This window comes from Marmota marmota, unplaced genomic scaffold (genome assembly GCF_001458135.2).
Source record: "Marmota marmota marmota unplaced genomic scaffold, marMar, whole genome shotgun sequence".
NCBI lineage: Eukaryota > Metazoa > Chordata > Mammalia > Rodentia > Sciuridae > Marmota > Marmota marmota.
The window spans coordinates 22,164,263-22,187,973 of NW_025999842.1; the positions used below are offsets into that span (position 1 = coordinate 22,164,263).

Here is a 23,711-nt window from a genome sequence, read left to right on the forward strand (position 1 = left end):
TTGTTTTTCAAGGATGTTGAAATGCATCATTTGGTTGTTTAGTTGGATTCTTTCTGATTTTTTTATGTTGGCACTCATAGCCACAAACTTTCCTGTCAGAACTGCCTTATAGTGTACCAAAGGTTCAGGGATGAAGTACCACTATTCTCATTTGACTAAAAGAATTTTTAAATGTCTACCCTGATTTTTTTGTATCATGCATTCATCATTCAAAATTGGATTGTTCAGGGGCTGGGGTTGTGTCTCTGTAGCACACTTATCTCACACATGTGAGGTACTGGGTTCAATCCTCAACACCACATAAAAATAGTAAACAAAATAAATGCATTGTGTCCATCTACAACTTTTAAAAAGTGTATTGTTCAATCTCTAATTTTATTGTAGTGTAGTGTTCTAATTTTATTCTATTATGTTCACATAAGATGTATTATATATATAATACGTATATATACATATATATATTTGTATATGCTAAGAGTTGCTTTGTGGCCTCAAATATCATAGCTCTCAACTTTCCTTCTCACCAGTGTTAGGTAGAATGAAATGGGACATTCTAAGGGACTGTTTGTTGGAGTTTTGCCCAGACAGACCAGATTGATGCACTCCTAGGATGTTGCTGCTGTGGAATTCTAAGAGGGATGCTTCAGTGACTGTGGCTTAGCTCCATTCAGGATTTAGTTGGGTGGTACCTGCTCTGGACAGATTAGATCAATATACCTCTAAGGCTAGGCAGGTCCTGATCTCTGCTGTAGATCTCAGAAGCTTTGCAATAATTTTTCTCATGGGCAGGGGAGTCAGCCCTTCACAGGTCTCACTTACTCTGCTTCCCACAGATATATCCTTTCCAGGCTTAGTCCCTGAGTGTATTCACACTGGCCTATTCAGTTTCTGAACCTCTTCATCTGGCCATGTGAGCTGCCAGTCTCAAAGAGAAAATACAATGTACTTCTCTTCATTTTTCTGATGTGAATACCCCTGGTAATAACTTTCTCTGTGCCTGTGTTACTCATGTTCTGCTGGGTATACCTTAGACAACATGTTATTGCTTGTTAGGACAGTATGGCAATGTTTACTGTGATCTCTGGGGCTCCTGCAGCAAATCTTCCATCATGTCCTCCTAAGGTGGTCCTGGCTTCACTTTTCCATATGCCAATTGAGAAATCCAGATCCCTTTCAAATACCAGTTCACTGTGTAGACACTGAATCAGCTAATTCCAACTTACTTTTCTGATCTACAGATTTTTCAATGTCAAATATGTGCTTTGTGTTTCTCTTTATATGGTCCCTCCTCTCTGCCATGAATTAGCACCAATGTTGCTGCCACAAACAACTTGGCTTCTACGTATTCTCTCTTGTTCTTTGTTCAATGAATCCAAATTTCCAAGACTCTGTCCAATATTGAATTTCAGTGAAATCCCTTTTTCACCCACCTTGCTGAGAAGCAATTACTCCAGCTGCTTGAATCCCAAGCAACAGAATAATTGGAAATGCAGACTTCTTCTAATCTACCATCTTGAATCTCCAATTACCCAAACTTTTAAAAGCTTAGACTAAGCTTCTTGGAAGAGTTAGGGGCTGCAGTTTAGATGGCTGTTGGGTGTCCAAAATTAACATCTGCTACACTTGAGACAAACTTTCATTTGCACGGATTTGGATGTTGACAAATGGTTAAGTAATTAATATTACCTTACATATGCATTTGTTCACAAAAAATTGCTTAGTGTGCCAGATGTAATATTATAAAATCAGATAAAACCTCAGTCCTCAGAGAATTTACATCCTTTTGGAATAATACATATTAAACAGCCACCAAAATTATTTTTAAAAACAAATTCTCAAAAAAAAGAGCTAAAGTGTTATAATATTGTAAAACAGCATTATTGACTGGGTAAAACATCAAAATGGAAATATAGTGATATAAAATTCAATCTGAAATTTAAATAAAACATTTAGCAGTTCTTAAAAGGGAGTACTATCTCCTGAGGGATCATAAAATATATCTAAAACTAAGAAAATGTAGTGTGATTCCAACTTTCTTAGAAGATTTTGTCATGCATTGATAGAAAAGATAAATCTCTGAAAGAACTAAGCATCTGTTTTGCCTTTAGGGCAACTAGTATTCATTTCAGCATAAGAAGTAGGGAGTCATTTGATAAAATGTAATACTGCCAGTAGAACTATCACTTAAGTATCAAAGTTGATAATTATAGCTGGGTGTAGTCGTACATGCTTATAGTACTAGTGATTTGTGAATTTGAGACAGAAAGATCACAAGCTCAAGTTCTTGGCAACTTGGTGAGATCCTGTCTCAAAATAAAAAGTGATAGGGATATAACTCAGTGGTTGAATACCCTTGGGTTCAATTCCCAGTACCTTAAAAAAATTGTTCATGATTCTATAAAAAAACTTCATACCATTTGTGGTTGCAGAACTTTTACTTATCAAGACACTGACAAAGGAATCCCCTGATTATTCAAGTTAGTATAAGAATTTATAAACATGCTTGCCATCCCAACTTACTCTAAGTGGCCAATACTAGAAGTGTTAAATAAGCTTATTTGTGTTATAATTGACCATTTCTTGAATGCATCAAAATTTCATGTCATTTCATTCAAAAACATACTGAATACTTACTATGTGATAGGCATCATGCTGACACTGAATGGTCTAAAGTGGATAATGGATTGTTTCTTACCACCACTGACAGCGAGTCTGGTCTTAGTGAACATTTGAAGAAAATCATATTTTGGGGTATATGTCTTGAAAACACTTATCAGGCTAAATTCTTTTAAAGAAGAGGAATAATTAAGGCATTATTAAAGTTCTTTGAGGCATGTCTCTGGAATGCTATATATTTAAAGATTATGCTATGATTATATAACCAGGAGTATATAAATTAGTATGTTTCAGAGATTTGCAATATCTTGGGGCAATTACTACATATAATACTAAAAAATGAATATTAATGGCACATTCAAAAATTATTTTAAACCCACAAAAAGCAAATAGTAACCTATGGTTACTTCTGAATCATGCTCAGCACATAATATAATCATGAGATTTGAACAAATAAAAAATTTAAAATAAAGAAAACTGAAGTCCTTCAGGAAGTAAACAGAGTATTTGTCATTATGAAAATAAGAAATACTAAGAGTTCCTTAGTCTTTTAACAAAATTTTTAAAAATTTGGGTTCTATTAGAACAAAACTACATATTTTGTATTTTCTTTCAAAAATTGGTTTAACCAATTTTGGCATACATATATATTTAAATAATTCTTACAGCTCTTGCCCCCCCCCCAAATAATCTTTCAGGGACTTGAAAACCAGGTGTGGAAAACTCAATGTGCTATGAATTCTCATGAGATGATGTTTCATGAAACTTGGAACAATAGATGAAGATGCAAGTTGACAACTTTGCTATCATAATGGATAAAATTCAGAACAAAGGAATTCATATACAGGGAGAGGCAGAAAGAGCTAAAAAGGAACATCTTCTTCCTGACTGAACCTATGTCATAAATGTAGTTTATTTTTACCTAAGGCAGTGGATCACAATAAGTGTTAATTATTGTTTCTAAAACAGTACAATTGAGGTTTTAAAGAAAAATATTGTTGTGGGCACTAAAAGACTTGGGGAAAAATTGTTCCTCTGAAAATAAATTAAAAAGTTATAAGCAAATTTTATTTTTTATTTTTATTTTTTGCTGTTTTTGCCTCAGATAGATGCAAAGATATACATGTTATGGAGAATAATTTAAGATTCTTTGTTTAAGAAATTATTTAAATATGAAACAGTGGCACCTTTCCCAAAAAAGAAGATTATGATAAATCCAGTTTTGGAAATATTGTTTTAATGGGTTAAACCATATAAAACCTTGATCTGGAAGTAATGAATCTTTTGGCCTGATGGGTGGAAAATTACCAGGCTTGGAATAATATGATTTCAGCATATTTCATTAAATCTGATAGGGTATTAGATAATTTACTGTGCATCCAGAAATAAAAACTGTTTACCGATGAATAAGTCTTTGCCAGAATTAAGATTAATATGGATTGCATTTACCATATTTTTTTATGATATCTGGATATACTGAAATAAGGGAGATATTTGTATATAACTGTACATTAGCACAGAGAATTAAAACGGCAGCATACTTGAGCAAATCAATAAATTGTGTATGTCAGACTTAGACTTTAAAATTAACTATGACTTACATGTGTGCTGCATTCTACAAGTGAGGCACTTAGAATGGTAGAAAGGAAAGGATAGAGGGTGGAAAGAAGGGGAAGAAAGATAGGAGGAGAGGAGAGCAGGGGTAGGAAGGGAAAAGAAGACATTGGGGGAAGGAAATAAAAGGAAAAGAAAGGATGGGAGGAGTGAAGAGACTAAGACAAGGAAGGGCAGGAGAATAGAAACCATTAGGGAGGGGCAAAAAGAGGAAGGAAGGGAAAGAGGGAGGGAGGCAGGGAGAGATGAATCATCTAAATTTACCTCTGAAATCTTTGCTGAGATTTGTTTCTATTATTTATAATAATCACAGTTTATTCTAGGAAATTTTAATAAATATCTTGGAAGAAATTCTTATAAAATCACAATTTTACATGAAATTATTTGATCAAAATTCAACATTTAGGGACTTTTGGAGTCAAAAATTTTATAATTGAGGAAATTCTGCATAAGTACATTCAGTCATTTTTATTTCTCCATCCACATACTGTCACAGTAGGTCGCTCAAAACAACCTCTATACCTCCTTGGATAGCTCAGTTTGAGCTTCATGTCTTATGCATATAACATCAAAAGGTTTCCTTGGAATAAACATATGTCTCTCTTTCTCTTTCTTTTTCTTCTTATGCAAACTGGAACTCTTTTTACCTTATCACATGGTATTTTGGTAACTTCTAAAAAGATAATTTTAAAACCAATGTTCCCTTACTGTAAATATGGAGAATATGATGAAATAACCAAAGAAAGTCAAATGAGGGGAAAAAATATAAAAAGAACCAAAGAACCAATGTTACATAATAAAGATGCAAAGGCTAAATTCAGCTTTAGGAAGTGTTTGACTTATTTTGAATATCTACTTAAGTGTAGATAGTTTTACACAAAATATTTTATATGACTTTATAAAAACTGAAAATGAATGGTCACTGTGGAAATTCCACAGAGTTTCAATAAAACTGGAAATGAAGGTTGTCTGTCAACTGCAGATGTTGCAGATTTTTCAATAGTTTTGTCTATGTTGCTTCATTCATTTACTGATTTCCTTAATTTATGGTTGTCTACTTCTTAAGCATTTGACTAATTATTTTTAGTTGTAAGTTTGTAAGCATATTTGTGAGTTATAATAGACAACTTTATAATTTCCTCAGGTATTTTTTTTTCCCAAATGAAACAGAGAACTCTTGAAAAAAATGCATCTCTTCCTTGCAGGTGACCTGAAAATATAAATCTTCAGCTTCTCTGTTTAACCCAATTCCATCAGTTCCTTGCTGGTCAGTATATGAATTGAGGCTGGAATTGGGACTATCTAGCTAACTAATGACTCTTCACTTCATTAGAACTAAGCACATGGCTGTTCATGTCACAGGAGAATGAAAGATACTCTTTATTCTTTGATCTCAATATGTCCTTGATATTTCACAACTGGATGAAATTTCAGTCCACATTTGTCTGTGTAGAAATACTTCCCAATGAGCTTCAAATTCTATATCAAAGCAGTAGCAATTCTTTGTTGAAATACTGTTCCATTAAAAAAAAAAAAAACTTAAACTAAATTAATGAAATAATAATATGTAAAACATCAGTGATTTGCAGTTACTGATTATATCCATATATTATTTCATCCTATTAAAACCTCAAAATAAATTGTAGTAACTTTATAAGTTTGATTAAAACAAAATATCAATTAAACATTACTGTGCTCAGGAGAACGAGTGTATTAAGATTTTCTACCAATGGGAATTTTTTGTATTCGCAAGTAACCCAATTCAAGTAATCCAATTCTATACAACCTGTGCCTTTTTAAATTCACATCAAGTAGCAAATAAAACTGTATGCCCATTATCTGCAAAATATTGAATGATTGGATACAGTTTGTTTGTCACCACTACCTTTCACTATTGAATTGGAAATTGGAAATAGGAAGCTCAGCTGACAAGGAAACAAGAAAGGCCCATCATTTGCTAAGAAGTAGTTTGTTTTTGTAAATCTGTGTCTAGTTTTGTTCTTGAAATTATAGTGGAGAATGTTGTGTTTGACTATATCAGAACAAACATTCCAGTACAGTTCTGTGGGTATGGTGAATTGGAAAAACAAAACAAAACAAACAAACAAACAAAAACTAATATTCTGTCAAAACTACTCAGGATGAGAAATAAGCTGGCCCAAAGTATTTAGCTGGATTAAGAGTGTTCTGTATTTGAAAGTCCCTTTTCAAGTAACAATCCCCTTAAATCTTGCTTATGATTATATTTCCAGAAGAGAAACTACATCTTGTGTTAGCCAGGTATGGCCATTTTCAGAAATACTGTCAGAAAAATGTTTGTTTTAGATGCTATGCTTTAAATGAAAATCACAATTGATAAACTACCATTGTGCTTAAAAGGGAAATTTCCTCGCCTTTCAATTAATATTTATTTTATAGGGAAAAAACATTAATAAGAATGGTTATTCAGAGTAAGAGTGACCTTTGAGCTAGTGCTAAGCTAGATATGGTGGATTAATGAAAATGGATAGTCAAAAAAAGATGGGTTCTAGGGGCTGGGGTTGTGGCTCAGTGGTAGAGCACTTCCCTAGCACATGTGAGGCACTGGGTTCGATCCTCAGCACCACATTTAAAAACAATAAATAAATGAGCAAAATAAAGGTTAAAAAAAAAAAAAGATGAGTTCCATGGTGTTTTATTACATTTCAAACAGACCCAAATCATAGATTGTTACTCTTTCATTCTTTCTTTTATTTTTGGTACCGGGGATTGAACTCAGGAGCACTCAACAATTGAGCCACATCCCCAGCCCTATTTGGTATTTTACTTAGAGATAGGGTCTCATTGCTTAGTGCCTCTCCATTGCTGAGGCTGGCTTTGAACTCACAATCCTCCTGCTTTAGCCTCCAGAGCCGCTGGGATTATAGGCATGTGCCACATTCTTTACAATGTCCTTAATCAAATTTTATGCTCTGCAGAAGATGCAAACATTTGTCTAAAGTCTATGAGAATTCAGAGAGATGGATGAATGGATGGGTGGTTGTATAAACCAATCAATATCTTCTCCAAAGAGCATGTAATATAGAAAAACAGGTTCCATTTAGACAGGTAATTAATAATAACAATAGATTACTTAAATTAATTGTCCAGTACCTAACTGTTCCAAGTAGAAAGTAGAATGGAGTAATACACTAAAATTTGAAGAGTGTATGGGGGCGGTAGGCAGAATTCCCACTGAGCATTGGAATTTGAGTAGTATTTGAAAAAGAGCATAGGAAGGAAACTGGGAACAGGAATTCCTTTATTATACTTGGAATTTATTCCATAATAAAAATTTCAGAGACAGTTCCAATTACAAAGATGAATAATAGCCTTTTAAAAGAAAAACCATGAAAAAAGTTTTATAGAAACCATAGGCTTTTCTACTCTTTTGAGTAAAGTATTGTGTTAAAGAAATAGCTCACCAGTTGTGTTTGAAAGATCTTCACTACCTCAACATTTTCAACACACATACATGTTACAATTCTTCTTTGCTTTTACTTTACCTCATCTTGCAAAGAAAGATCTATGAATGTAGATATATTTACACATATAATCACAGGCAGCATTGAATAAAAGCTGAAATGTTTAGTATTTTTCTATAAGCAGAAAAACATGGTGGGTGAATTTGTGCTAAAAAAAATGGAATGTGAAGTATAGTGTTCTAGCAAAGAAAATTACACTTTAGAAGCAGGCTATTTCTGGATGGGAGAATGCATGCAATAAGTCCAATTTCTTGGGTCAGATTTTGAAAGATGCATGCAGTTCAATGTTTTTTTTTTTTTTTCTGCTTCTAAGCATTCAATTAGTCAAATAATATTTACCAAGTAATTGCTAATGCAGATTAACATATACCTTTAAAAGCAGAATTCTAAATGAAAAAAAATTTTTACACTCAGAATTGAATCCAGATATGCTTACCACTGAGCTGCATCCCCAGTCCTTTTAAATTTTTTATTTTGAGACAGAATCTCACTAAATTGCTAAGAGTCTCACTTGCTGAGGGAGACCTCGTACTTCAGCCTCAGCCTCTGCTTCTGGAGTCACTGGGATTACAGACGTGCGCCACATTGCCTCCACTGAAAAGAACATTTTTCTCCAAAGCACAAAATGACAAACAATCAAAAATACTTTACAATATCAAGTCAGAGAGTCTATGAATTATGAATTACATTTCCATAATGAATTACAAATAATCCAATTCTATATAACCTGTGACTTTTTAAATTCACATCAAGTAGCAAATAAAACTGTATGCCCATTATCTGCAAAATATTGAATGATTGAATACGGTTTGTTCATCACTACTACCTTTAACTATTTAATTTCATATTGAGAAAAATAATTTCCCTACCTTACTAAAAATAAAATTATTGACTTAACAGTGCTCTGACTTCACTGTAGAACCATTCTTAGATGTGAACTAAACTCTTTGTACTCTACCTTTTCCTTTTGTGAATTCTTTCTTACTGTTTGATTTATTTTCCAATGCTATGTGCTGTCAGCTTATAAAGTGGAGAAATTTCTTAGCAAAATTCATGTATCCTGCAAAATCTAGAAAGGCTTTCTGTTTTATTTATCTTATTAAACTTCTATTATCTTTTCCCGTTGATTTTCTCTACTGAAAATGAATATATGCACACTCAAGCATTTGGAAAAATGTCTGCTTTCCTCTCATCTTGCTAACCTTTAGTTATGGAATTCTGTGTTCCTTGAATGGTTAACATGTCCTCTCCTTTCTTAGGTTCTCCATACAGAGATAAAATCACCATAGCAATTCTTCAGCTGCAAGAAGAAGGCAAGCTGCATATGATGAAGGAGAAGTGGTGGAGGGGCAATGGTTGCCCAGAGGAAGAAAGCAAAGAGGCCAGTGCCCTAGGGGTTCAAAATATTGGTGGCATCTTCATTGTTCTGGCAGCCGGCTTGGTGCTCTCAGTTTTTGTGGCAGTGGGAGAGTTTTTATACAAATCCAAAAAAAACGCTCAATTGGAAAAGGTAAATGTCACATTTTTGCAATTTAAAACACTTATTTTTGTTATAATAAAACACAAATGAAAAACTTTTTGATCTTTGCAACCAAGGGTAGTGCTTAGAACTGTGGCTGTTAATTGTCTATGTCATTTATCATATAAAAATTGCATTTTGTGAAATATAAAATATTTCACAAAAAGACTCATGATCACCCTCACAAAATTTAATTTCATTGTAATATATTTAATTATAGTCAACTTCAGAACAAATAGCTATTCCCATATTTTTAGAATCTGAATGAAGGGCAAATTTTGTTGCTCAAAGTTCATTGCAGTTAGATTAATAGAAGGTTACAGTTAATGAAAATTATAAATTGTATTATTAAAAAAAGCACTCTGAAGATAAAAAGGTATAATACTAGTTAAGAGTTTTGAGACAGAGATGTGAAATTTTATTTGGACATAGTTAACAAAATAAATTTATAGTTAAAAAACCTTAGCTTGCATTGTAGACATTTTAACTAACTTTCCTGTATTAATGAATATTTGGAAATATCATGGTTTCTTTTTTTCCACTTAATATATTAATATTATTATTAATATATTATTATTAACGAGTCTTTTTCCTGACTTGTGTCAGAGTCTTTATAAGAATATATGTATAATCTCAAATATATTGAGACTATTTTTTTTCTTTTCATTTAAATATATTTAGTCATTTGTATAAATGCTTTTGTATTCTATTCTTGAGAAGTTTGTGACCTAATTTACAGTTTTTATTTCTAGTTCTATAATTGTAAATATGACAGAGAATATTTGAAAAATCACTCCAGGTGACTTTTTGTATGTATGGTTATAGCTCTGGACCTGAAATAACTAATATTTTTAAGTCTTCCAGCACTTTGTGTATAGAGCCTTTTGCAAATGAACATCTTTGTGTTTTTAATAAAATTCAACAACTTTTAGGTCTTCAGTTCAGCATCTATATTAGAGTAAAGTTATGGTCTCTTTAATTTTTGAAAGGTTAATGAACATTTATTGGTAAATACAAAGAACGAAAAGTGGTATTTAAAAATAATGTCATACCGTAATACAAGGGAAATATATCCTGTTAAAATTCTTTGAAATACTAATACCTTTAAAACTGATCTTGAAAACATAGTTGAAACTATCTTTCTTTTGCTTATTGTTATGACAACTGTCCCCTTTCTGAAATCAGGAATTTGGATACGGTTTTCACATATTTATTTGACTACAGTTCTTGAAACTTACAAATAATGTTTTTAATAAATGAATATTTTATAAGCTCATTCTTCCTGTGACTAAAGTAGCCAATTATGAACCTTGAAAATTTCGTAAAATCATGGAATTTTCCCTCAACAACATTAAGAATGACTATTTCTCCTGATTTGAAAAATCAAATATTTTTTGTACCTGTGTGACTAATAATGACTAAATACAGTTTTTTTTTTTTTTATTATGAACCTTTCTCTGGTATAAAAATGAGTTTTAAAATTAAATCCAAAGACTAACCAAAAAAAAAAATTAACTCATCACTTATTCTTGTCATTATAATTTGTGAATAAATGTGATATTTGGTTATTTAATGCTTAAAATATGAACAAAATTATAGAAGGAACTTGGGTTTTCTAATTGGAACTTCAAATCATTCATATGTAATTATTTTCTTTAAGTTATAACTTAATATTAAAATAAAATAGACAAATTAAATCTGGACATATGTGTTATTCTATTGTCCTTATCTCTAGGTGTCTTGTTCATTTGATATACCTAAGTTGTTTTCCAAAACAACACTAAAAAAGAAAAAAAAAGTTCTTTTGAAAACAAAAACAAAGAGAAAAGTGATTTAATTTTGAAAATAAACTCCCTTTATTGTTATTATATATAATTAATTCAGTTGAATTTTTCAGATGCCAAGCGGAATTTTTGATATTCTGTGGACATATATGACTTTCTAAAAATTAGGAAAAGGAAATTAATGTTTTTTTTTTTTTTTTTTTTTAAAAAAAAAAACCTGAGACAGATGGGGCAGTATCATTATACTGGGAAGGATGTGAACAGTAGTTCTTATTCAGCACAGACTGGGTACTGCAGTCTCACAGCCCATGCTTGCACAGAGCCGCCGCATAACTCCCCTAGGGAAATCCAGATTTTCTACCTCAGCACTGGTGATGATTCAGATCCTTCCCTGGCTTCTGTTGTAGTTTCATCTTTCACTTCTCCAGTGTGTATATTTCTTCTAATTGCACTATTTTTTTTTTTAATTTACAAGATCATATTTTGCATTTTCATTAGAACAAACCTTGTCCAGTTTTCTACCTTGCAAATTCCCACCAATCATTTTAGGTTAGGCATTAAATTGTCCAGACCTGTTCCCTAATCGATAGTTTTGATGGGTTTGGGTATAAGGCATGGCTTGTATCTACAAGATGGAGGTGGGTTTTTAATTTCTGTTGCAATGAAAACAATGTGGCCTGTACATTTCATGTTTTTGCTTGGCTGATTTCAGGTCCAATCATCATCCAACATTCATCCCCTGTTGAAATGTTGGGAAGCTATTTTTCTCATTTTAAATAATTTCTGGAATTATGTGTAGATATCTTTCTCTGTAAATCCTATGCACATCTTTATTATTTCTAACCATACTACCGAGTTTAGCTTTATTGTTTCTGCTTGAGGCACTTTTCTCCCTGGTAAACTGTTATTTCCTTTTGGACAAGAACTTTGTTCTTTTCTTTGTATCTCAAAGATCTTGGCATAGTTCTATCAATCATTTAAGTTCATGATGAAATTGATTCCAGTAAGATATTTTAAAAGTATATCATAGAGAAAATTTTAGTACATTAAGTGATTATTGATTTATTGGAGGTGACTCATTCTATTTATTGTGATGAATTGTGTTCAAGAGCTTAATTCTTCATTTTTTCTTGAAATCTGTTAGGCTTTATAATCCAGCCTAACAGATATTTAACACTTTACTTAATTTATTAAAATTAGCTATAACATATTCCTGGTTTTTATCATAAATATTCATGAATCCATATAGCAATTCACAATTTACTTAAATTTGCCATAATGGGTGTTTTAACCTAAAATTTTTAGAATTAAAAACAAGGTAAACAGTTGGGAAATTACTTATTTATTCAATAAATAGTTATTAAGAGACAAATCTGCAATGAATTTCTTTGCACATTGAATGTAAACAAGAATGTACTAGTCACAGTTATGGCTCAAATTGCATTCTCATCACATTTCTCCTTACTAAATTTCTTTCCTTTTGTTTTGATCTATAGCATTTCAGTATTAAAAAAAAAATCAACTTCCCTGTCTCTATCTGAATAGTGTATCATATATAATGTATAGACAGCATAGTTGAATATGAACTTTATGAATCAAATTTATGAATATGTAATATATTTACATATCAGTCTTACATTTAATGGTAATGATGATGATGAAATTAGATTAATAACTTTTATTGTTTAAAGATGGAAATAAAATATCTTATATGACTTTTATTTTGTAAAATATTATTAAAAACAATTCTTGATAACCATACCTTTTCTCATAATTCCAAGCTGATAATTAAGGCTAGTATATAAAAGTATCATTTTAGTTCAATCCCTAGCACCACAAAAAGAAAAACACCACATTATATTAAAATGAATCAATGTAAAAATGAAAACAGAGACTAAAATGGAAATATATAGAGTATAAAAATAAACAAACATGAATTGCATTGCTTTCAGATAACCATAGATGGTATACAATAATTTGTATAATATCGACTTTAATTTTGATGCAAATATTAAAGCATCAACGATACATTGATTTTTATTTATTCACATTTTTAAAATAAATAAATATTTTTCTGATTTTTTCCAATTGGACTATTTGGAGGAATGCTCAAGTTTTTCTTGTCTGAATATATTTTTAAAAGTAACCAATCAACATGTACATTTTATATAATTTTATTTTGGTATTAACTTTTCCTTGATTGTAAATGTGTTGCTCTGTAAGATTGTAACAATTTAATTGGAGTAAACAATCCAAGAACTAGTCCTATACCTCACACAATGATCAGTACATTTTAGTTGTATAGATTTGTTGAATAGGTCTCATTATGTCCTTATGATACTTATAGTTGAAACAAGCTGCTTAACAAAACAGTTTTCTATGGTACTTATGGTAATATACTAGCTTTGTAAGTATATTGTAATATTTTTTTATCTTTATAAAATTATTTGTAACTTAATTATGGTTCATTAATTTATGTTTAAAATTTCTCATTCTTACATAATTAATGTCCTGTTTTAAAAAATATCCACAACTATGTCTTATGTTGACTTTCAGCTAGACTATTAACATATATGTAGATACATTTTAGCCTGATATACATACAAACATACTGTATTCCCTACTTAACAAAATGAATTTAATTGTTTTTATTGAATGTCTTGGCCATGAGTTATTGAGTCCTCTGACACAAAAACATCTTCAAAAAGTGCCCCAAATATTTACTATTTTATCATATTTATTTACAATAAATACAGTGAATAATCTGAGAAATAAAATAAATAAATAGTTGCTTTGATAGTGAGCTGGTAAGACAGATATCTTGAGCACGTATATTTGTTCTACTATCTTTCTAAGATGGTTGAAGTGTACAGTATTATATCTATGAGTGATAGTTGTTTCTTAGGACATAGTTGGTTTCAGTCAATAAAGTTGTTGTTATTGTAGATCTCTGGAGAACCTTATCCAAGATAATCTCCAAAAAATGATATTTTTCTGGTATTGACAGTCCAAAACAAGTTTTTGTAGGGCACCCAGAATGTTTTTGTTTGTAGTTGAATAACATATGTAGAAGATTACTTACTATAAATCAGAGGAGTAGAAACACAAATAAATGAAACTTTTCAGTGTATGGAGTGATAGGAGAAAATCAGAGTGGTTTAGTTAAAACTTGCAAGACGATGGATCCTTAGTGAAAAATTGTCCATTAGGAAAATGCATTTCAAAGTTCCCTGAATTTGTATTTTATAGAAGCCAAAGAATTAAAACAAGTTCCTATATACAAATTGCTTTCTGTATGTTGAAGAATTAGTGTTTACAGAAACAGTTCTTTTTAAAGAACCCATTTATTGAATAAGTTACAGTAATTCAAACTGTGTTATAAATGATCAATAAAGATTTTGTTTGATTGTTTATGTTTTTCTCAGTGATGTCTATTTACACAATGCAAAATATCTGCACTTTTCATTAATTAAATTTGATGCAAGAAATTTTAAATGCATTTAAATTTTCAGAAATTAAAAGCTTTAAGTTGATTTTTAATATAAGAATATTTAACTATATAATGTGTTGTTCTTTAAAAGTTATATATTGCAAATAAACTTGGACCAATATTCCCATTAGTATTGTTTTTATGTCACTTTGTCTGAGGCACAGTGTCTTTCAATTTCCTTTAATGATCTGTATAAAGACCAACTAGATGGTTTTTTAAAATGTCTTTATATGTAAATATGAGATACTTGGAAATAATATTTCTGTATGTATTTAACTCACTAATCCACTTTCAGCTAAAGGATTTTCAAGTCAACTATTTATGATGATGCAGTCTTTATATATCCCTGCAAGTGATGTTCTAAAACTGAGATTGTAGCTTGACAAATGACAATATTGCTATCATATTTTTTTATAAATTACTTTAGGTTTTTTGTTTATTTTTTTTTCCTTTTTAGTTATAGATTGACACACAATATTTTTATTTATTTTTATGTGGTTCTGAGGATCAAACTCAGTGCCTCACACATGAGAGTCAAGCACTTTACCACTGAGCGACAGCCCCAGCCCGACTTTAGGCTTTTTGACATGCATGTCGATGTCACTTGAGTACAAAACTATCCAAAGAGCCATGAAAATGTCATTACCTATATTGTGCAGAGGAGGATAGTGTCTCAAAGGTCAAATATGTTACTCAAGGTCAATGATGCTTAGTCTAACACTTTAAATTATCACATACTATACACAATGAAGGTGATTATTCAACTATTTTTTATTGTTTATTTTCCCTTGAAGTTGCACTGAGACAATCTATAGATTAGGAGTTTCAATAAAATAAACAGATTGCAGCCTTAGATCATAGGCACTGTCTAATTATTTCATTTTCCAAACTATAAATAAATAGTTTTAGAATTAGAAATACATGAAAGCACAATTCAACCTTGTTTTAATCAAGTTTAAAATTGATTTAGCCTTTCTTTACTTTCTAAAAATTAAATAAATCGGATTATGAACCTATAATGGAAGTGCATTAGGAATTAAGATGTGAAATCCTATCATTTTTGACAGCAAAGGTGGAACTTGATTTCATTTTTAAGTAAAATAAGCAGACCACAGAAAGGCAAGTACCATATGATCTCACTTGTATGTGGAATATAAAAAGCTTGTTTTCTTAGAACCTGAGCATGGAATGGTGGTTATCAGAGCCTGCAAAGAGTCAGAGGGAAAATGGGGAGAGGAGAGGTTGATCATTGCGTATTAAATTAAAAACATGAGTAAAATATTCTGGTATGCTATTTTATAATAGGATAATTAGGAAAAACAATGGCAGTGCTGTACATCTCAAAAAGCTAGAAGAAAGGATTTTGAATGTTTTCATTATAAAAAAATGAGAAATGTTTGAGGAGATGTGTTTAACTGTCTTAAACATCCCATGATATATGTGTATCAATTAATCACATTACCCATTAATATATACAATTTTTATGTATTAGTTTAAAAAATAAATTAATTTATTTCACTGGTGTATTAACTAAAGCTGTTTTGGATCTAGCCAGACCTTATTTATTGATTTTTCTAGCTAAAATAGGGAAGTGTGAAAATGTCTAATGAAGATTTATTTTTCCTAGTCTCACTGTATTTGCAAATATGATATGAAGATATTGGGTAACTTTTCTTAAGTCAAGGCTTCTTATAATATTTTAATCTTTGGCTATGTTTATCATTGTAAAATAATCCAGGCTAAAACATAACATGCTTTGTCATTTGATTTACTCAGAAAAATATGCATTTCATTTTTCTGTATTTTTTCTGTTTGCTATATAATTTAGTATGCAAATAATTTAACACTTAATAGGAAAAGAATCCAAGCAAAAATATCAACTAAGAATGAAATCATCATTAATGAGGCTGCCTCATATAATAAAGCATTCATATAATGAATGTTAAGAGATTAAGGTTCTTGTCTTAACTTTGATGTTAGCTGTGTGCTTATAGGTACAACTTAAATATTTAAGTTTTAGTTTTTCTTATTATAAAATTACATTGATTAAGCAATAGGGTCTCTACAAACCTTACACATAAAGTCCCTTCTGACTCTGTAAGTCTTATGTAAATAGCATAACTTTTTCAAAATCATAGCTACAATAAAACTGAATATCAAGATCAAAGTTGCTATATATTTTTGAACATGAGTGTTTTGACAATTCATTTATCATCTCTCTTTGCTTCATATAGCCTTAGGTCAATTCAGACTTCTGATATACAGCATTAGTTGTTTGATAACTTTAAAAGGTTACCGGTTAAAAATAGTATAAATCAAAAGGAAAAATTTAATGGGTCACATTAAATGATATTTGTTTTCTGATTTAATACACTGATATTCATATAAATACTATATGAAATATTCTATACATTTTATTGCCTTTTAGTTATTTATTTAGTTATTATTTAATATGATATAATTTTCTGTAATGGATGACAGTAACTATTTTGATTCGCATCCACTGCATACAATTCATGTTTCTACAGCAAATGGCTTATAGGGACAGAAATTAAGTGGAAAGTGTCAAGAATGTATGGATTATCCATAACTGGTTAAAAAATTTTAAATGAAAACCACAAAATGGAACAGTTTGGTTGTCATATGCTGGTATATGTTATTAGATTAATTACAAAACCTGATACAGCAGATCAAAGATATTTTCACAGGGATTCAAAAAATAACTATATGAAAAAATGGTTGTGAATCATTCTGAATGATTTAGTTAATTCTCTCAAGAAATAGGATAGCAAGACACATAAAATAGTTTCATTCTTAAAAACAAACACTAATAAAGACTTGATAGTAAATATACTTTATGATTATTTGTTTAGGTGATAAGCAAATACATTAATTTAACATGAGAATGATGAGCTTAAGAGTTAAAAATATCAAACTTGTAATTTTTCTGCGGTCTGGTTTTAACTTAATAATAAATTTTATGACAGTGTTCAATGTGGAGTGTGGTTATATCTAGAATTCTAATGTTTAAAATATCTGTTTTCCAAAAGCTATCACATCATGTTTTCATATATCTATAAATTGGAAAGTTAAGTTATTCTGAAATACCAACAATGGTGTTTTGTGAAACCACTTAAGTGCACATGTATCAGTGGACTATTTATGTGTGTTTTTATTATACTCAAAATACAAGTTAGGGCTTTAAAATCAATGTAAATTAACCAGTTTTATACTTTTAAAAATTTCTAGGCATTTATTATTGAAGAATGAGAAATGTAAATATAGTTTGCTTCATTCGATCTAGTAAATTTTGTAAAGAATTTTACTTATTTTAATGCAATTATACATGCTAACAGCTCAAAGATTTAAATTTTCATTTTCAGGAATCTTCTATTTGGTTAGTGCCACCATATCATCCAGACACTGTTTAGTAAACTTTTGAAACTTACTAAAAGAGGTTTTTAATAATGGTTAGTATCCTTGTGCCTTTCTTTTTTCTTTTTGTAGTCTATTACATTAATGTGGAGAAACATTTTCATTGCTGTTTTCACTCTAAGGGACTTCCCTTATGTAAGGACACAATGCATGGGTTTCCACCCCGAGAAGAAGTGATTTATAGGCAAAGTAGTTTTCCCTCTGGTACTTCCTTCTCTACACTTATTTCTTCCTCCCTGTCTCCTTCACTCCTTCCTTGCTTCATTTATTTCTCTCATTCTTTCCTCCTACTAATTCTTTATGACAACTTGGGAAACTCAGGTAAAGTGCACATGATTTTTGTAAAGCCTATTTCATAGTTCAATTAAAAAAACTTAAAAATTCTAAACACTCTTGGGAAGTAGAAAAATCTGTTTCTATTGAATGATAACAAGTTAAAGCTTTATGTAAACGTTATAGTAACTTTCTGACAGCATACAATAAGGATATTTCACAAAACTATGTGATTTCAATTTTAGATATATACACAGATCAAGATATGGAATTTATATTACAGAACTGTAACAAAAACCAAACCAAAACTAAACAAAATAAGATGTATACCCTAGTTAAAAACAACTAAGTCATACTTTATGATATCATTAAATGCCTTTGATTTGTTCTGTTGATTCCAAAATCTTTCTGAAATTGAAAGGATGTCAAAGTTTCATGATGGATTTGAAATAATCTCTCAATGAGATAAGAACCTAGCTTTTCACAGTAATTTTATTTGTAACCTAAAGAAAAACTATTTTTTCAGGTAATCTTATACTGATAGATCAAAAAGGAACTGGCAAAATTCAGCTTATTTAGAGAGAAGATTAATAAAGTTGATATTTTGACATTATACAATCAAGACCATTGGTTGATTAAAGGTTGCTTCACTAAAATTTTCACTTTCTAATGGCTTTGTAAAATAAATGAAGTCTAAAATGATAAAGGTGGGTTACAGGTTTATAAGTTTTAGATTGTTTCTAAATTGGTAACTATAATTACTTAAGATAATTTAAAAGTATAAAAGATAAACTATTCTGATCTTAGATTGGAACAGGTTTTGCCTACATTTTATATTAGTCTTAAAATCTGATATTACATGAAATTACTTAAAATAGTTTTATGTCTTAATTTATATTCTAAGGTAAGCATAGGGTACCAATTATTGAATTTACTAGAAATAAAATTGAGTCATTTTTAGTTGCATGTATATGACACTTATAAGATTAGTTCCTAAGAAAATTGGTTGCTTAGTCTACTTCTTTAGTACAGACAAAAAAAATAATATTTCCGCCTTTTCTGCTTTGAAACCAATGTAATCAAAGTGCCTGAAAATTGAGACTGCCAAAAGAAGGTGATACAAATTAGTCAGTGTTGGGGGAATTTGGTGCATTTGAACAAAAATCTTAATTCAAACAATTCTGTATTTCACGTCCTACAACATTTTAAGGGTAATAGGATCAAGGTCTGAGCCTGTCACATTATCTAATCCATTCTTCTGTTAAATGTTTCAACAGAGAGCCAAGACTAAGTTACCTCAAGACTATGTATTTCTCCCCCTTTTGGAGTCAGATTTTTCCATTTCTGCAGTGTTGTCATCATCATCATCTTCATCATCATTATCATCATGTTCTTAATAAATACATCTAATAGTAGGTATTAAGCAATGAGAAACACTGTGTCCATACATTGGCTGGCAGGTGCCATAGAAGTCCTTTAATAGATGTATAATTCATGAATTTCAGAACTGTTTATTTTAACAAATAATAAATAATGAATGTTAGTGGCTATAATTAATGGTAAATTATGGATAACATTTAATCATCACCCATTTTCAGTGATAATAAATTAACATTTTTACTAATTTTATGTTATTTAACAAATGCCAAAGTTTTACATTTGGTTTCGTTAAGCTTCTAAATGTGAAAAAGTTTTAAGCAAATAAATCAGAAAAACTGTTAAATAAGAGTTAAAATATTAGGGCCATGTGTACTTATTGTTGTTAATAATTAATTAGATTGCTATTGTTAATTCGATCAGCACTTAAAGAACACATGTGTGTACAAGCAGTGCCATAAGAAATTGTTCTCTGCTCCTTACAGTTCAGCGTGAATGATGCATAGGAGACCTAGAGGCCTGATAGAAAAGCATAAAAATGAGTACAAAATACTGGAGAATAGAACTAAATTGAGTGAAAATAATCAGCCTGTGGAAAGGGCTTCCTAGATAAACTAATATCTGAGTCATGTCCTGAGCTAAGGGATAAAGTGGTAGTTATATAAAAATGAAAAACCTCAACAGGATAACAGAGCAAGAAGAAGCAAAGGAGAAAAGTTGTGGTGGTACAAATAGAGAAGGCTGTGTAGACAGCGAAAGGGAGAAGTTGGGGCAAGGGAAGATGGGAAAATGGGGAGAGGGCTGAATCAGAGAAGTCACAATGGGAGATATGATTTGACCTGTTTCTTACAGGAGAAAATGTTGTTAAGAATTTATGGTTAAATATGTAGATTATCCTGGCAACTGTGAGCCTTTACAGATGGAATATAGTAAACACATACTTAGGAAGGCCAGTAAGTAAGTTATTTAAGGAACTTATCAGAGAAAAATGAGGATATAGACACAGATGAATAAAAAGGTGTCAAAAATCTCATAACTTGGATACACTGCAGAAGATGGTGTGAATGACAGGAAGTCACTTACCTCTGATTTACTGTCTCTGTCATGTACAGGCCTAACTAATGTATTGTTTAAAGTGTCACAAAAGACCATTCATGCAAATTAATTTTTAAGAACATCAGACATATGTGTGCTAAAAATTTTTATTCTATATCTCTTAGAAGTAGTCTAAATTAAGAAACAGCAAGGTAGAAATACCTAATGCAACAAACAGGTCTTCACATGCATTTTTGATTAGGTTTATTTCATCATGTTTTCATATCACTTTTTTACAGTTCTGTAACTGTTTTTGTACTTGTCAATGTTTGGTTGTTGTCTAGATTTTTTGGTTCTTGTACAAAAAGAGCCTAATTTGAGTTTCAACTATGATATGCTGCAGTTGGTTTATCTGATTTGAGTGTAACTAACACATAAATATCTCAATCAAGTGGAGAAAGAAACTAACCAAATTTTGTTTCATGTATACAACTCTATAATGGAATTCTGAGGAGCTGTGATAATGATCCCCAGATATACAGAATATATAGAAAATCTTTTACAAATAAGATGGGAATTAAGAAAAAAAATTGGGTAATTTTTATTTCTCATGGGATGAATTATTTTCAGCTCTCAGTTGTCAAGTTGTTCATGACAAAACAAAGATAGTATTTATTCATAGATGTTTAACACGTTACAATTTGTCATTTCATAATTAAATCACATTTGTTTCTAATCACCATTGATATTTTATAGGTAAAGTCACAAAAATGTAATTAAATACTAGAAATTATTTTCATAGCTTTGTCTGTGTGAGTGCTATTTCTGTTGTTTTGAGATGCATAATGAAGAGTCAATGTTTACAGAAAATTTGCATATTTCATCTTGTGATCTGAAAAGTAGTACATTTCTTCTATATTGTTTACTTTTTAACTGTCAAGAATGGATTTCTGGTGCAGATTTATGTATGTTTGAATTTAAATTTTAAGGTAGATTTTTATTTTATACTGATCAATTTTACATATGTCATCAGAAAATCTTTTTCAATAGATATGAATTATATACATTACTAGCTGAGAGTTCATTTCTGTATCAGGTGGATATAAACTAGCCCACTTTGATGGCATATTTTAATTATAATATGTTGTATCTTAACACTGTAAAAATTTGTTATAACTTTTATAATGAAAAATTTCAAACCTTTGAGTCTGCTAAATTGGCAAGTCTATTGAGATGGATTTTAATATTGTTTCTGGAAATTTACAATTTGTCTGTTTTGTAATATTCAAATATTCTGTGTTTTTCTGTAGAGATCCTTCTGTAGTGCTATGGTAGAAGAACTGAGGATGTCCCTGAAGTGCCAGCGTCGTCTAAAACACAAGCCACAGGCCCCAGTTATTGTGAAAACAGAAGAAGTTATCAACATGCACACATTTAACGACAGAAGGTTGCCAGGTAAAGAAACCATGGCATAAAGCTGGGAGGCCAAACACCCAAGCACAAACTGTCGTCTTTTTTTCCAAGCAATTTAGCGAGAATGTTTCCTGTGGAAATATGCAACCTGTGCAAAATAAAATGAGTTACCTCATGCCGCTGTGTCTATGAACTAGAGACTCTGTGATCTAAGCAGTTACAATGATCAGACTTGATTTACAAGCATCATGGATCAACCAAGTTACACGGGGTTACACTGTTTATCATGGGTTCCTCCCTTCTTCTGAGTGAATGTTACATGCGCATTTTGTGGCTGGTTTCAAATGCAGTCCAGTGAGCAATTACAGGTTCTTTTGAAGCCCATCTGTTGCCAGGAGATGGAATGTCAATGCCCAACAGGGTAACCAGTAGAAAAAAGTCTTTAAGAATAAAAATATTTGGAATCAGCAAAAACTGTAGTGTAACAAGAAACAGTACAGTCTTCTGAGCAGCCAGATAATAGAAGTGATTATGTTACTAGCCCCCACTACTCAGTATTATTGTCTGAATAAACAACATGTGTTTATAGGATGTGAAAAAAATGTAATGCAAAACACATCTGAATTCCATGGAAAGTGGAATATAAAGCAGATCTTCATCAATTGTTTTTCTTTCTTTCTTTTTCTTTTTCTGATAGTCTGTGTTGCTGATTGAGATAGAAATATCAATTATGAAGGCAATAATGTTTTTTTTTCTTAAGTTCACCAAGACAAGAGATTTAACATGCAACTCTACCAGATCCCTACTTATTCTCCTGATACCCTTTCCCTAACCCCACACCAGAAATAAAAATGCAACAGTTGGTTCATTGTTTCTGAGTCGAAAGGATGATGTTTTGCAATCTTTGTCTGAACTTGTAAAGGAGGGCTCAATATTGATTGGTTATGTGAAGGCAGAAGCTTTCATGCTAACATTAAGATATGTCAATCCAAACCCTTGTTCCTGTTAGAAATGAACTTGATGGAGTCTGGGCAGATCTTGATGATAAGAGAAAGGGGACTTGTCATCTACAGAAAAGTATGTGCAAAGAACTTTGAAGTGGACTGCATTTAACAATACAGTCACAATGTTAAATGAACAAAATTCTTGAGCAGTTTTTTTTCAAAAAAATGTTCAGGTTTATTTGTGGAAATGCAAGATTTCTATGAAAATAGTTTTTGTATGGAAATTTTTGTAATACTTTTTATCAACAAAATAAGAACATGTGTTCCTGTCAGGGGTGTGATGTCAAGCATGAATGGTAGTGCGTGTGCACCACCAACGTTTGGTGAAAACTATTTTTATCAAGAAAAAGGAATCATAGAAGAGAAATATTTTCAAGTTAGATAATATAAAAGCTAGGTGCACTACCACCACTGCTTACCATGCCACACCCCTGGTTTCCATGAGACTGACAACATGCTGTAATGAACAATTGTGTGTAAAATGGTAAAAGACACAGACCTCTTGACAACATTGTGATAACAGTTGAGTGCACACAGTTTGCTGTTTGAATCCAATGCACAAAATTAAAAAAAAAAAAACATTAAAATTATGTCCATTTTACTTTCAGCTTTGACTTTCATTTTTCTCTTGCATGTATAAGTATGTGC

General features: G+C 31.0%; 1 protein-coding gene across 3 annotated transcripts in view; it reads left to right on the forward strand.

Moving 5' to 3' along the window:
- The window catches only part of Grik2 (glutamate ionotropic receptor kainate type subunit 2), a 664,662-nt gene extending 642,178 nt beyond the window's left edge, over nucleotides 1-22,484 (forward strand). Inside the window, exons 15-17 of one of the 3 annotated variants that reach the window (XM_015499664.2) lie at nucleotides 8,993-9,243; nucleotides 19,512-19,646; nucleotides 21,957-22,022. In XM_015499664.2, coding sequence (XP_015355150.1) covers nucleotides 8,993-9,243; nucleotides 19,512-19,631 — 371 coding nt within the window. In that variant the 3' untranslated portion in view covers nucleotides 19,632-19,646; nucleotides 21,957-22,022. Of the gene's footprint in view, nucleotides 1-8,992; nucleotides 9,244-17,909; nucleotides 17,997-19,511; nucleotides 19,647-21,956 lie in introns of all 3 variants that reach the window. The other 2 variants (XM_015499670.2, XM_015499657.2) reach the window with 2 other exon arrangements.
- The last annotated feature ends 1,227 nt before the right edge of the window (nucleotides 22,485-23,711 follow it).